Raw genomic sequence first — 16,511 nt, forward strand, 5'->3', positions numbered from 1 at the left:
GTGGGATTGGAACCCTAGGAGGGTGAATCGAAGTGGGTTCTTGCTGAGATTGTTGGTGGTGTTGATAAGCCATGGTGGTATCCTGAGTCAGTGTCAAATTTTATAGTGATTTTTTAATAAACCCATAACATATTTTATATTGCATTGAATTGTAATAATTACAAAATTACCATCATGGTTTCTTAAAATGGTCGTCATATTAAGTTACGAAAGGGAACAAAAATTATATTGTAAAATTATAAAATTATTTAATCATATTATGATAATTATAAAATTATTTAATCATATTACTAGTAACGAAAATTAAAATTATTTAATTATAAATTATTTAATCGTATTACTATATTAAGTAAGACGACTTACCCAAAAATATATATATATTTGCATGAAAATAGATAAATAAAATCTAGATTAAGAGAAGCAGTAGTAACAATTATCAAATACGAACACAAACCAAAATTTAGAGCCCGAATTTCTGATCCGTTTCACATCTTCTTCTTCTTCTTCTTCTTCACAATATTAAAAACCCGAACTCCGTATACTTCAACGAACCCAAACAGACACAGTGTGGGGTTTCTCAGTCCAGCAGCAACAACTAGGGTTTTACAAAACCCTAACACACAACACAAAACTCAGCTCAACTATGGCTCGATATGCGAGATCCTCTACGACGCGCCTACTCTACACCCTCTCTTCTTCCCCCAAAACGTCGCCGTCCCCATCCCCATCCCCATCCCCATCCCCATCCCCATCCCCGTGCTCGTCCCCCAGCACCGCCCTTCTCTTCGGGAACTTCCACTTGCGGCGGTTCTCCGCCGGCAGCGCCGCTCGTGTAAAGGAAGATAAGGAGGCATGGTGGAAGGAATCGATGGATAAGCTGCGAAATATTGGTATATCGGCGCATATAGATTCGGGGAAGACGACGCTTACGGAGCGAGTACTGTATTACACGGGGAAGATACATGAGATTCATGAGGTTAGAGGGAAAGATGGAGTCGGGGCCAAGATGGATTCGATGGATTTAGAGAGAGAAAAGGGGATTACTATACAGTCTGCAGCTACTTATTGTACTTGGAAAGATTATCAGGTGATAATTCACTTACCATACAGTTCGTTTTTGGTTGTTTTCAATCTGGGTTTGTTTTGCTGGTTTGCAATTGATGGAAATGAAAAGAAACTGAAAATCTTAATGTTCTAATTTTTTATTTAGCTTGGTTTGGTTGATGAAAAAGCATAGGAAATGGAAAGAAATTAAAATTTGAATATTTATATTTTCACAAGAAAGAAAGTTTATTGTCTCAACTGATTGCTCCCTGTTCTCCTAGTGTTGTAAGCATAGAAAATGGAAAGAAATTTAACTCGGTGTTTAGATTTTCATGAGAAAGTCAACTGACTCAACTAGGAGTAATTTAAGTATCTGGATCATCATCAGTTGTTTGCTGGGATTTATCTCATGCCACTTCCAAAGAGGGTTCAGTTCCTGGTTGAGAATTATAAAAGACAAATCAAGTATTTGGCTTCGTTGAGAGTAATAAAGGAAAATCAAGTAGTTGGCCTCATAACAAGTGATTATTGAGTTCAATTTTATATATACTTCCCTCCCAGCATCCCTGGACATGCATATGGTGATGCCCTTAAACTTTTCCAGGTCTTTACTTTCGATATCTGTTCACTCTATGCATGAAAAAATATATATTGCCACTACTGGTAGTTAGTTTCAATGGTTTTCATGCATAAATGTGCTGTTGCAGGTGAACATAATTGACACACCAGGCCATGTTGATTTCACCATTGAAGTTGAGAGGGCTTTACGTGTCCTTGATGGCGCCATTCTCGTCCTTTGTAGTGTTGGCGGTGTGCAAAGTCAGTCGATTACCGTTGATAGGCAAATGAGAAGATATGAGGTTCCAAGACTTGCTTTCATTAACAAACTTGACCGAATGGGAGCAGATCCTTGGAAAGTTCTCAACCAAGTTAGTTCCACTGTTATGATAAGTTTTGAATCCAGTCATTTACTGTTACAATATAAACTTGCAAGACGACATTGAAGGGATGATAGTGAATCAAGTTTACATTTTCCTTTTATTACAGACCAATTGCCTACTTAAAGTTTGAAACCACAGCATTGTGTTGGATAATATTAACTATATGCCTCACAGCGGTTAATACTAGGATGCCTTTTGATCATTATTATCATTGGATTCCCCAAGCATGCAATTCATAGTAAGAATCTCAGTTTGTCATGCATCTGGGTTGGCAAATAAGCCTATCATTTGTCATGTGATGTATGTTGAATTTGTATATTATTATCTCTGTTCATGCACTTGATGCAATTACTTGTTTGTTTTTTATCCCCATTGATAACATGTACATGACATAACCATAATAAAATATATTTTAGATTAAATATTCTAAAATTATCCTGAAACTCCCTTGTGCATTAAATTGGATATTTGTCAAGCTAATGTGATTGTGATAGGACTGAACTTTGACTTCCTGGCATTGACATCTTTACAATGTCTTTCTGATTGAGCTTTTAATTTAATTTTTTATTTTTAAAAAATTAAGGCGAGATCGAAGCTCCGACATCATAGTGCTGCAGTGCAAGTTCCGATTGGGCTGGAAGAAGACTTTCAGGGTCTTGTTGACCTTGTGCAGTCAAAAGCTTATTACTTTCGTGGTTCCAGTGGGTCAGTTTTATAAGCTTTGGGTCTGCTTGGTTTCCATAATTATATGCCTATAATTTTCTTCTTGTTGTGGCTGTTGTTGTTTATTATTTATTTATTTTTTTTAGTGAAAATATCGTCGCTGAAGAAATTCCTGCCAATATGGAGGCATTAGTCGCAGAAAAGAGACGTGAACTGATTGAAGTGGTTTCTGAGGCTGATGACAAGCTTGCTGAATTGTTTCTCACTGATGAACCCATATCATCAGCTGAGCTTGAGGTGCGTTACATAATAAAAACTGCATTCTACAAACAAAAGGTTACATAAGATGGATTCTTATGAATTCTCCATCATCAATATGAGATACACTGCTGGTTCAAAAGAATTATTTGGGTGTCTGTCAGGCAAATTTTTTTCCATCTCATTGGCCTGATTTTGGTACGATTTACTTTTTTCTCTGTATGTGCTTAAAATAACTGGCTGAAATCAAGTTTTTTGCCCAATTTTGTGGACATCAATGGTATCCAGTCTGTATTTAGGGTCCAATACATGCATTCAATAGATTGTAATTTCTCGGGAACATGTCAAGTATTGATTAGGTAGCATGATCTCTTTAGCACCCAGAATTCTATCTATCAAACAATGGTAAGATTTATCACAACTGGAGAGGGTAGATGATGTTTGTTGTTTTGTGGCTTACTAGAACACTTTTGTTTGAGTATTTTTTTTTTAATTTCTGAATCTTAGTAGTATGATAGGTCAACCTGGAAGTGAATAAATTGAAATATTTGATCATATTGATTGTAGTAATTATTATAGTTTCCTTGTTTCAATTTTTTTTTTCTTTTTTAATTCATCACCACTACCACCACCATCATTATTATTGTTTTTTATTATTTTTTTATTTTTCACTTTTTTTGATTTCTAAAATTTATTTGTATATTATCTGTTGGATACCATCACTTACCAATTGATAGCAAGCATATTGCCGATACCAAGGCATATTGGGGCCATCCGTACTTCGACTCTTCTAGCAAGAACTGATTAAGTTTTTGCCTATGTTCACTAGACAATCTCTTATGGGGATCTTGCCTACTTAGTGTTCTGTTATCCTTCTGTTTGCACTGATTGGTGGTGGGAGCTCAAACTCATACTAGAGTTTATCCCTAAATTGTGTAATGTGATCTCACCTGAATATGCTGTTTTTCTGTTCTGCTCTCATGTTTTTTCTTGTTGTCTTGATTTTTGTCAATCAAGTAGGAGGCGATTCGCAGAGCTACTATTGCACGAAAATTTGTTCCTGTATTCATGGGTAGTGCATTCAAGAACAAGGTATATTCTGATCATCATTTTTTTTTTTTTTTTTTTTTTTTTTTGGTAATTTGGATGATATGTCTATGGGTTATCTGTTCTTCCATCCTGTATTTGAAGATTTAGGTAACGCAGAAGTGGTATGTGGATTTGCGTTGTCATATTTCATTCTTTTTGCCTTTTAGCTTCAATCAAAGATTGCAAAATGCATAATGGAGGTACCGCAGGTTCTAGTGTGGTGATTGCATGCATTTCTATATTTAGGGCATTTTTTGAAAGTAATAGTATTCCAAACAACGTATTCCAAGCAACGTACTCCAAACAGGTTCTAGTTTGGTGATTGCATACACTTCCATATTTGGGGCATTTCTTTAAAGTAATAGTATTCCAAACAACATTCACCCAACTGAGAGTTATGTCTCAAGCCATAACAATAAGACCTAAAGGGGAAGGTAAATAGGCTCTTTCAAAATATTGTATCTTTCATATTCTCACTGTTTTGGGTTTTCAAGCATTCACCCACATGATCATGAGAATAGAAACAACTAAAAAGAAAAAAAGGAAAATACGTGAAAAACTCAAACTAGGATAAATGGTAGAACCTAGTTCAGAGCTCAATTATCCCCTTTTGACCAAGAAAGGGTACAATTTTTTTATATGTAAGAAAGAGTTCAACTTACTACTACGTATTAATTATAGACTCCTGCCCCTAAAATCACTAAGTAGTTGATTTATCTATGACAACGACATTCACATTAGTTTCAGATTATTTGCCAACTCTCTTGTTCTCCCGTTAATGCAATTGCGTGGCTTTTGCCCTTGTGATTTTCTCCCCACAAAGATCATTGGTCAGCTCTCTTTCTTCAACACCACCTCCTTCTGTAGCAACGAGACCACTTGCTTTCGACAAGATGCATCCTCACTCACCGAAGCGAGACCTTGATGGATTTGCTATACCGTTGCTCACAAATTGCAGATTTTTATTAAAGCTCTGTGCTCACAATTTCAATCACATAGTTGACTGCCATGATTATATTCGATTCCAGCTAAAAATGGCGAAAGAAACATAAGTTCTTCTCCCTTCATTTCTCCCTATCTCAATGTTTCTCCTACTTCTAACCCAACAAGTTTTACAAATACCTATTTATAATTTGTAAGTCTTCTAAAAGTTTTGTGGATCACTTGGACCTCTTCAAGTTAAATTATAAAACTCAGTTTTTTATTTTATTTTATTTTTTGTTTTGTCAAATTCCCGTATCTATCTAGTGGTGGTAGCAGTATATGGCTTTCTGTCAGCTTATATATAGTGCACAACCATTTGGAGTTTAATGTACCGGTGCGTATTGTACTTGTAATCCAAAAACACATTTTTTTCAATTATTCATATTTTAAGCAAACATTAAATCTCGAAAGTGTCCAAAACATTGATAAACACTCCAAACAAGAATTTCATTCACCTAGATTGAGGGTAATACTTCTTTCTATCCAATTAACCAGCCCAGATGATATGTTCTCTAGGTCTCACTTACCTGGTTCTAAGGTGATTGAAAACGGTGAAGCAACAATGTTGATCTTTGAGTTGAATCGAACTCCATCTTCCAATCTTCACATGATCTTATAATCTCCTCGGTGACGTATCTCAAGAACACCACTCTCAATGACACTTTGTTCAAGTTGACACTCGTTATTTTAAGGAGCTATCCAACACAACATTTCTTACTTTACTGTACTCTGTAAACACCTAATATCAATTAGCTCTTTGCACGGAAACAGGACCATGGATGAGTGTCTAACTAATTTTACATTGGAATTCCATGAATTTATTTAGTTTCCTTTTCTTTTTAGACAATTAGCTGATTTTTATGTCCTTATTTTTAATTAGGATGCTATTTAGAAGTGAGGCCTTTTTGTCTCATGACTTGAGTTATTAAAATACAAAAAAGGAAGGAGTAGAAGACAATTTGATATGCCTCAATATCTGAGTAATCTTTTAAAAAGAACTTTTTTTCCCCCCAAATCCTAAGCCCAAGTTTTCTTGCTCTTTCCAATCCAATGATCTCCATCTCAACATAATATATATATATATATATATATATTTATATATATATATATATATTTATATTCTTTTTTTTATTTTTTTTTTTTTTGTTGGCAACGAGGAGTTTTAAAACAAACACAATAATAATTTCTAAAATAAAAGATGGAATTCTAAATAGCGGTTTACTTTTCTCTGAATATTTTACACGTAATAAATGACCTTCAGGAACTATGTCTTGTTGTTTTACCCTCATTAGTTAGAACAGCACTGTAAAGTACCAGCAGCACTGCTATATTAACAGTCTTCCCAAGTCTACATGACAAGCCATATATCTTATTGTTGCATCTCTAATTCCAACCAGTTTTTAGTAGCAAAACAACATAACTGAGGTCCCTTTTTTATTTTATTTTCCTGATTTTAGAGTCTATTTCTTATTTGTCCTTCGTCATCATTCATATATTTTAAGTGCCTATTTTAATTTTTTCTTAAACGATTATTGTTACGATTTTTTTTTATTTCTTAATGGACAATGGACAATATTTTCTTCTTCTTCCTACAAGTCAACAAACAGCATCTTGCTTGGTTCTTGTGTTGGAAAAGCTGTTTGTATTTCTATTTTTGGTCATTATCAAATTTTTGTTTTTGCATGCCTTCTAAAGGACCTTTTAATAATGATACGGTTTACTGTTGAGTGTTGGGGCAGATAACTTTCATATTCTTTCTTGTGATCAATGAATGGAGCCTAACAATTTTTCCTGCTTTCTTTCTTTCTTTTTTTGTTGGATATGTACCTACTGCTTTAAATATTTAGGATGGGAGAATTGAAGATTTGTCTTCATCTTGCCTTATTTTTCATTCTAATGGATTTGATGGTGTGTTACCTGGTTTGGCAACTGAGATGTCAATCTTTAATTCTGTCATGCCTGGACTACAGGGAGTGCAACCACTTCTCGATGGGGTGCTTAGTTATTTGCCTTGTCCCACTGAAGTTAGTAACTATGCTCTTGACCAGACCAAGAAAGAAGAGAAGGTATTTAGTTGAATGATTACAGATTGATTCCTTCTATTTTTGTATTTGAGATCTGATTGGAGAACTAAATTTTTCCTTCGAGTTAACTGCTATTAGGTTATGTTATCCGGAACTCCAGCTGGGCCTCTTGTTGCATTGGCTTTTAAATTGGAAGAAGGGCGTTTCGGTCAGTTGACATATTTAAGGTGCTTCTAAGATTTGTATCATCTTTAATTTAATGGTTGCGACTTAGCTTATGAGTGGATTCATGTACTTGTGCTTTTTTTGGCCCTAACCTATGTATTATTGTGCAATTATGCTAACTGCATTTTTTCCCAATGAAGAATCTATGAAGGTATCATTCGGAAGGGTGATTTTATTATAAACATAAATACAGGCAAGAAGATTAAGGTCAGTTCAAGTTTAAGCTTGTAAAAGTCTTTTGGTCTTGTTTATCGCTGTCAAGTGATTTGAGGTGCTATTTTTCTCAAACTATGAATTAGAAGAATTATGACATGCAAACCCAAGGTTCTCTTTGCTACTGTGTGTGTGTGTGTGTTTCTTCTAAAATCATATCCATTACTTCTTTGTAAAAAAAAGATTCCAATTAGTATTTGTCTTGTCTGTTCTGGCCCTCTGGGATGTATATTAAGAATTTTTTTTGGAAAGAAACGCACTGCCAAATTTTTATGTATAGGTTGGTCTGCAGCTGGCGTTTGCTTACTTTATGGTAATTTCTGATGTCTTGCTATATGCTTATGAGGCTTTCATGACATTTATTCAGCACCACATAAGTCAATTTCATTTAAATCACATTCATTTGATTATTGATATGTTTGCTAAATGTGCCTCAAAGAATGACAATAGCCGTACCATGGCACTCTTCACTCTATTCAAATGGAGAAATTCTTATTAATAATTATATTGATATTGCCATATTGGTCATCTTGTCATGCTATCCATAATAATTATGTTTTGGACTCGATGAACGGGACCTGATTTTATGTTTCATAATTATTTGTCATCGGTATCACTGAACATGGCCTGATCTTCTTCTTTTCTTTTTCTTTTTTTTTTAATTTTAAAATTATTTTTCTGTAGGTTCCTCGCTTGGTCCGGATGCATTCAAATGAGATGGAGGTTTGTTTTTCCTGCCTGAAGTTATTCTTGTTACTTGTGCTGGTGATTTGTCGAATCTCTCTCAGTGAGAGGATGATTTGAGTGAATCCTTCAGGAATTAAATAGTTATTGATATATTCCTTTTAAAATTAAGGAATTACCTATCTTTTTGGTATTTATTTTTCTGTGTTTTTTTATGTGCAGGACATCCAAGAGGCACATGCTGGGCAAATAGTAGCTGTATTTGGTGTAGATTGTGCTTCAGGTACCCCTGCCTGCTCTCTACATGCAAATAGACACCAGAATCTTGTCGATAACTGTTATATTACTACGTTATATGAAGATTAAAGACAAATGGATTTTAGTGACGTCATTCATTTTCTTGCTGTAACAAAAGACGCATACATATGAATGTTATGCTCTGGAGATTTGTACATTTCCTATATTGCTTTTGCTTCTGTTGTTCCATGTTTATTATTAATTTATTTTATTGTTGTGTGTCATCAGGAGATACTTTTACTGATGGTAAAGTTAGATACACGATGACTTCTATGAATGTTCCTGAGCCAGTCATGTCGTTAGCCGTTTCACCAGTTTCTAAAGATTCTGGAGGACAAGTGAGCAATTTCATTGAAATATAATATATAATTTCATCAAAGTATACACTCTAGGAAGCATGGATGTCGACATGCGACACATGTACGACACGATACGGATACGGCGAAACAGAAAATCTCAAAAAAATAGGACACGGGCAACGGCATATGGATACGTCAAAAAATAATAATATAATATAATATATTTTATATATATATATATATATATATAATATTTTTTTTGCCATTTTATCCATATAGTCATGAATAAAATCTCTAATTTGGAGCTTAGAGCTCTCTGTTTTTTTTCTCTTAAATTTTATATTATTTTTCTAATTAACCCGTAATATATTTAAATTGCATTGAATCCTATTCTTCCAAAAAGAAAATTACAGAAACACCCAACATATCCTGAACGTGTCCAAAACGTATCCTTGCCGTGTCCCAGGCTCCCAGCCATATTCAATCTGAAAATAAAATATTCAATTTACAGAGTACTTCTAACCGTATCCAACACGTGTCCGAGCCATATCCGCGTATCCGATAAGTGTCCGATACCGCCATGGCACATTAAGAGAAGTGTCTGAGCTTCCTAGTTGATACACTTCATTTGAATAAATCTTATTCATCATTGTCTTGTATCCTTTCTGACAGTTCTCAAAAGCTTTGAATCGCTTTCAAAGAGAGGATCCTACTTTCCGTGTTGGTTTGGATGCTGAGAGTGGTCAGGTTTGATTTTTGACATTCATTCGCCTTGTTTCTTGAAAGAATTCCATCATGCCTTACCTTGATACTAGAATGCTTTCTTGAACAGACAATTATTTCTGGAATGGGAGAGCTGCATTTAGACATATATGTTGAACGCATTCGTAGGGAGTACAAGGTGTCCAGTTTTTTATTGTTAAATACACCTATGAATTTTGATATTACTTCTCACTGAAAATTCTGTTATCTAAATACTTCCTTATTTTATTTTTATTTTTTTCATTTGTCCTTATGAAGGTTGATGCAACTGTCGGAAAGCCTCGTGTTAACTTCAGAGAGACTGTTACTCAACGTGCTAACTTTGATTATTTACATAAGAAGCAATCTGGAGGGCAAGGTCAATACGGAAGGGTATGCGGGTAAGCATGAATGATACTACTTTTATCAGCAATTATAATTATTTTGGTTATGTTCTTATTTGGTTAACATAGGAATTAATTCTGTAAAGACATCATGTAGTTTGCTTAAATTTGCCTGAAAGGTGTCCTTTGGAACCAACCCCACCCTCCCTCCTCCTTCCCTCCTCTTTCCTCTCCCTCTCTTTTCTTGAAAGAAATTGTTGGGTCACATTATTACCATGTGGATTATGACTGGACTTTGGGGATCAAATTGTAATCACTATCGAGCTTGAGGAGCTCCTTGAATATTGTCTATGACTTAAATAAGTATGTTAAACACTCGAGGGAACTGTTTTGAGTTATTAAGGACTATTAGAAACATATGGCGATGCTGGGATCAGATTGTAACCACTCACACTCACTGAGCTAAGGATCTACTATTCGCTCTGATTTGGCTGGCGATTGGGTCCATATATCTGGTGTTGACGTGTTCACTATGACATTGCTGTGTATAGTTATTGATGGAGACCAAGGCACAACCCAAGAGCTAGAACCACATATGACCCACACTTATTATTGGAGAAGGGGGGAAGATAAATAGAATATGGGTTTTTTTTTTAAGTTACGCCTATTATTATTTTTGGTAATGTTCTATTTTTAGGGGTATTTTAGTATTTTACTATTTTAAAATTTCTTAGCCTTTGTTTATGTTTTGTCTATATAAAAACTTCTATATAACTAAGCAAAGTAGCTTTATATTATTGAATTATTATTCTGAGTTTGCGAACTCTCCCTGTATCTCTTTTTTTTTTTTTTTTTCCCTAGTTGGTAGTCACACACACATGCCTCCACTGAGGCTCGAACCCCTGACCTCTCTTTGAGAAGTAGGGGTTTGGTACCGCTAGACCACTGACCTGTTGGTCCCCTTGTATCTCTTTCTTCCTCTGCGTTCTTGCTCTTCTCAATCCCTCAGTCTTTCTTATCTCTTTCAACTGTATTCTCACCTTCTTTGTCTGTCGTCTCACTTCCTTCTTCTAGCTTCATCTCATCTTCTCATTCTCACCCCTTCTTTCTTTTTGGTTCTAAATCAAAATTACAAGAAGCCTATATTTGTCCTGCATCAACTTGGTATAAGAGTGAAAGATTCAAGTAACAAGGAACAATCCTCACTGTTGCGAAACTCCCTACTGCTCATGCATGGCAAAATACCCTACCTACCCACTGTTCACAAATCCTACATCAAACCCTTCCATTGTATGCCAACCGATACCCGCAACAAACGTTAGGACTAGCCCCATCCAATCCATTGGAGACAACCCAAACCACCACAAACCCAGTGTCATGAAACCCACCCCCAAACAACAACCAAACAAAATGCACCACGGCAATCCTACTGTCATGAAATCTAAAACTGCATTTGCCCTAGTCGAAACACAAGACAAACCCAAGCCAACAATTTTCACCACCGCTGCAAGTCCTAGCTGCAAATTCTGAACCACCAACCAACATCCCAAACTGAAGACCCTGTCGCAGTCACTACATCGTCATCGCTCCATCATCAGAAAATAGCCATCATAGATCAGTTCGTCATTTTAGACGTCGTCATCGCATCGCCTCATCGTTGCCAGTCGCTGCGCCCACGTAACCCTTTGTCGTTGCTGATCTTCACTGCTCTCATTTGTCGCCCATTACGCCTCATCGTTGTCATTCGTTACTGATCTTCTCTTTCAATCTGTATTCTCACCTCTTTCATCTTTGTATGTCCTGCATCATTTATTCATGCAAGAATCCTTCACCCCCATTGCAATGACCTGCTGTCAAGACCCTAAGTTAAAATTTTAGTGCTACACTTGTATTTCAGATCAAGGAGAAATACTTTAATGCTCCTGGTGTATTGATGACATGTTATCACCAACTGATTAAATGCTGACGCGTAGCGATAGGACCCACTAAAGTAAATGCACTTTTACTTATGTGACAAGATATAGTTGGTTGTTGGCACCTATGACGTGTATCAGCGGTGTAGGGAAGTCTTTCTCCAGATTGAGAACTATTGTTTGATCCTTGCATTATCATTTGATCCTGACCTTTCAAAAAAGAAATTATCATTGCCCAAAGGTACCATATAGGTTGTACATGGATGTTTTTAGTTCGCAAATCTCTTTATAGACTCATAAACTTTGATGTTGATTTCCAGTATCTATGGTGGATTTTATGATAATTGGTTTGTCCTTCTATATGAACGGATGGTGGTCAGTTGAGCCTAATGTAAGGGCTTGCATAGTGGATTATAGAATTTCTTGCTTATTATATTCTAGTTGACATGCTAAAGTAGTTTTGTTCTGGGTATCTATTGTGGATTTTTGGTAATTGTTGTCCTTGGATATTATGGATGGTGGTCAGTTGAGCCATTGTAAGGGCTTACAAAGTGGATTACCAAATTCCTGGCTTATTATGTTCTGATTGAGATGCTAAAGTAGTTGGATATTGATACCTTGGTGGAGTTATTATCACCTTTTGCATGACACCTTTTGCATGACCTAAAATTATTTTTTCTTCCCTTAACTTTTCTGTCAGACTTGTTCCTTAGAACACCTATAATATTTATTCAACATATTCTTTTGTACACAACTGATTGCATAAAGCTTATCATTAGAAACGGGCAATATTTAATTTAGCACACTTTTCTGACACTTTATGAATAGCTTGTGCTTCAGCCAACCAATGAGGTAACCAGGCTTGTGCCTAGCAAAACTTGCAAAACCATTTCTGGTTGCCTTGGGCTCGTAACAGTTTCTAATTAATGAATTATACATTAGTACATTCATGATATACCACTAATATTGTGTAAATGGTTTTGTTGGCAGGTATATTGAACCACTTCCACATGATGATGAAGCTAAGTTTGAATTTGAGAACATGATTATAGGACAAACCATACCTTCAAGTTTTATCCCAGCAATTGAGAAGGGTTTTAAAGAAGCTGCCAATTCGTAAGTATCACATTTTCTTTTGCCTCTTTTGTGTGGAAGTTTTTTAACTGGGTTATGGAGTACGAACTAATACTTATTGCAGTTTCATTGTTGGAACCAAGTTTATCTATCTTGATAATTATTTTTGTTTGTTTTTGCATAATAAAATTTGTAAACACAATAAGGGTGAAACTTGGTACATGCTGAGTGTACTTTGACCATACAAAGACAAGCCACAGAACAGCTATCATAACACTTGAAGGAAAAAATTAAACATCAAAGGGGTCATTGCTCGGTGCAATAGTAAAAGCTCAGATCTGTCATGCATGAGAATGCGTTGACGGTCACTTCATGCAGATAATGCAAGAAGTTAGGTCTTTACCTAATCTACTCTACTAGCATATCTAAGGGCCTTTGTTCTTTTTCATTTCAATTCTGGAATTGGTAAGGAAACATATTATTAATGTAAGGGTGATCCGAGGATAACATCCTTAGGCCTTAGAGTAAAGGTCTGCTACCCAGAAAAAGAAAATAAAAAATTACTCCCTTCCCCTTCCGAAAGAAGGAAAAAGGAAGAAATTTTTAAAGAGCTCCCTTTTTTTTTTTTTGGAAGACTCTTCTATTTATCTCTTCACACGCATTCAAGCAAACTAATCTTTCCTTCCCTTCTCTTATCTTAATGCACCAACAAATCCTATAGAGATCTAGGCATGACCCATGAGATTCCAGTAAAACAGGAGGAAGGTTAAGTACCCGTGTTCCATTTAACAATGAAGAAAAAGGTGATCTTTCAATTCACCATAATTGCATTGTATTTGTATCTACTACCTATAGAACCTTCCTCCCTCTATATTATAAGTGGGCACCTTAGTATCTCCTCCTTTTTTTTATAAGTAGCACCTTAGTATCTCCTTGATCTTCATTTACACGATTGCAACTTCCATAGGTGCATCATGTTCACACCATATATTTGGAAAACTGGCCCTGTCCAAGTAGCTGAAAAAAGTATTACGCATTTTGGTCCCCGTTAACGGAAGGTGGTGGGACGGGGACGGATTTTGTACAAACCTAACCTCTTGACATTATTTGCATAAAAGTGGCTACCTCCAACTCCAAAATGTGCTCTCAAGCTTGACAAATCTAGCTTTTGGCACTGCACCAAACCACTGAAATGCTTATAAAATAAGTTTACAGAGAGCGAGGCATTGAACACTAGATGATGCCAAATGGCATCAGAGTGAATTCTGGTAATCCACAAGAATAATATTTACCTACCAAATATATTTCATATTCCTTTCATTCCTGGTTTAGAGCTTGAAGCATGTACCAATATAGAACTCTCCTCTCTTTTTAGTAGTTTTCTAATCTTGATGCCTTACTACTCACCTCTTTTGACTCCATTCATAACTTTCTTCTTCTAGAGCAAACCATTTTAGACAATTGCCTGGGAATGGTTGATTTGTTTTAGCAATCTACTGACCAGTCTTTGCACTCCTTATGCTTATACAAAGTATTATTTTTTATTTGTAAATGTTATTTAAATCGATTTTTTAGCCCAACCCAAGAAATGCCTACGGTAACTTTTCCATTTTTTAGCCATGGATAATGTGGTATTCTGAAGTATACAGTGATTTGGGAAACCCACAAGAGTACTCCAAAGTCCAAAGGCTCCCACATATTATACTGGTGCAATTTTTTTCAATATTATAGTCACCTGTGCATTAATTTAAAGATAGTGCCAGATGCCACCTTTGCTTTAAATGAAGGTTCCAAAGGCAAAGCCAGGTAAGAAGAGGAAGAGTCCTAAATTTGCATAGAAGAGTTGTTAATGCTAATAAATGGCTCTTGCTGACTTCCCCAATTGGAATAAGCTAGCTCACTCTTATACCCATTTTTTTGTAAATCTGCAAAGAAGAGTTAAGGCTACTACTATGAGTTATTATTGTTTACGATGTGGTGGTGGTTATTTACAATATGGTCCTGTTTGTATGTACAGGGGTTCACTAATAGGTTTTCCAGTCGAAAACGTTCGTATTGTTTTAACTGATGGTGCAGCCCATGCTGTGGATTCTAGTGAACTCGCATTCAAGTTAGCTGCAATATATGCTTTTAGACAGGTCCATTCTCATCCCATATAGGGTGAAAGCTTAAGTTATATGACTTGCTGATATTTTTTAGGCTTTTGGGGAGGGAGGAGGGGGAGAGTATCCTAATTTTCTACTTTGTTATTTACATTTCCTTCCGAGGATTTTCATGTTGCCACATTGTGGAACAGTGCTATTCAGCAGCAAAACCTGTGATATTGGAACCTGTAATGCTTGTGGAACTGAAAGTACCAACAGAATTTCAGGGCGCTGTTACTGGTGATATCAACAAGTGAGTAATTTTTGGTCTTTGCGACAAAATCATCTGGGAGTTTATCACCAACTTTTTAAACTGAAAGTGCACATATGTAATGTAACAGGAGAAAAGGTTTGATTGTTGGAAATGACCAGGATGGAGATGATTCTGTAGTTACTGCTCAGGTACACATGATTTTATTCTTCTCACTTGATTATTAATGAGTCAAAAAGGGTGGACGCATTACCCACATGCTGCTTCCTTGATGTCGATCTTCTATGTTCCGTTCATCTTGCTCTGTTTAAATCACAAATACAAAAACTCTTGGAAAGAGATGTATAGTTTTAGGAGTCAGCTTTACAAGTTTGATTATAGCAGTTAAAAACCGTGTCTATCTATACTATAATTAGCTTCTGCGGAACATTTTCTTGGTTTTCAGGTCCCTCTCAACAATATGTTCGGTTACTCAACAGCTCTTCGTTCAATGACACAGGTGAAGCAAAAAATCATTATATGAATTCCGAGTTTCCCGTTGATAAACTGCATTTGAGATATGAGTTAATGTGCCATATTGGTTCTTAATTTTGTGCAGGGTAAAGGCGAGTTCACTATGGAATACAAGGAGCATTCACCAGTTTCTCAGGAAGTGCAGATGCAATTAGTGAACACTTACAAACCCAAGAAGGCTGAATAGTTGGGGTTTTATTCGACGCCTGGCCTCTATACTTTTTAATAGCTACATGTACCTTTCTTCCTATTCTTCGTTCATTTAAAGATGGATTTTTTCTTATTTATGAGGCAAAAAGTCCAAATGTTTGGTCAATAAGTTTTGGTAAGCTCAGATAATGTAATTAACTATTTATTTGTATTATGAATGATGTATGAAGCCACTGTATTCCTTGGACAGTCATGTAAACAATTTTTGCTATGAAGTGAGAATCAATTTTCATTCTGCTTGTGTGTGTGTGTGTGTGTGTGTTTTCATGGATAGCATCCTCCCATCACCTCCGCCCATTCCTTGTGCGTTGCAGCTATCATGGATAGCATCCTCCCATCACCTCCACCCATTCCTGCCATCCCATTCCCGAAAAAAATTAATAAAATCAAATGACATCAATAAGATAATTACTAAATGTTTTAGACATAAAAAAACAGGTGACGACAATCATCCCGATAAAAATATCTGATAAGATGTGAAGAACTTTCTGGAAAGAGATAAAAATCTATGTATTTAGAAAAAAACTCGTAAAGTAATTTTGTCTGAATATTTTACAATGAATGTAATTACGAGAAAAAAAAAAAATTAACTGAATGTAGATCGAATTATAAATGCAAAAGAAATATATAAAAATGTAAT

At 35.7% G+C, this 16,511-nt stretch overlaps 1 protein-coding gene across 1 annotated transcript; it reads left to right on the forward strand.

Moving 5' to 3' along the window:
- Positions 1–420: 420 nt before the first annotated feature.
- LOC132299141 (elongation factor G-2, mitochondrial-like) lies at positions 421–16,107 on the forward strand. Its single transcript, XM_059795609.1, has 20 exons — positions 421–1,087; positions 1,752–1,973; positions 2,569–2,690; positions 2,795–2,945; positions 3,927–3,998; positions 6,950–7,045; positions 7,142–7,230; positions 7,369–7,435; positions 8,126–8,164; positions 8,348–8,408; positions 8,651–8,760; positions 9,394–9,468; positions 9,554–9,622; positions 9,742–9,863; positions 12,710–12,835; positions 14,811–14,931; positions 15,090–15,190; positions 15,279–15,339; positions 15,594–15,647; positions 15,747–16,107. The coding sequence occupies exons 1-20, from the start codon at positions 644–646 to the stop codon at positions 15,846–15,848; spliced, it is 2,304 nt and encodes a 767-aa protein (XP_059651592.1). The 5' UTR covers positions 421–643; the 3' UTR covers positions 15,849–16,107.
- Positions 16,108–16,511: the final 404 nt, after the last annotated feature.

The sequence above is a fragment of the Cornus florida genome, unplaced genomic scaffold (assembly GCF_030987335.1).
Source record: "Cornus florida cultivar Cherokee Brave unplaced genomic scaffold, ASM3098733v1 CherokeeBrave_3.0.0_Hap2_Chr03, whole genome shotgun sequence".
Taxonomy (NCBI): Eukaryota; Viridiplantae; Streptophyta; class Magnoliopsida; order Cornales; family Cornaceae; genus Cornus; species Cornus florida.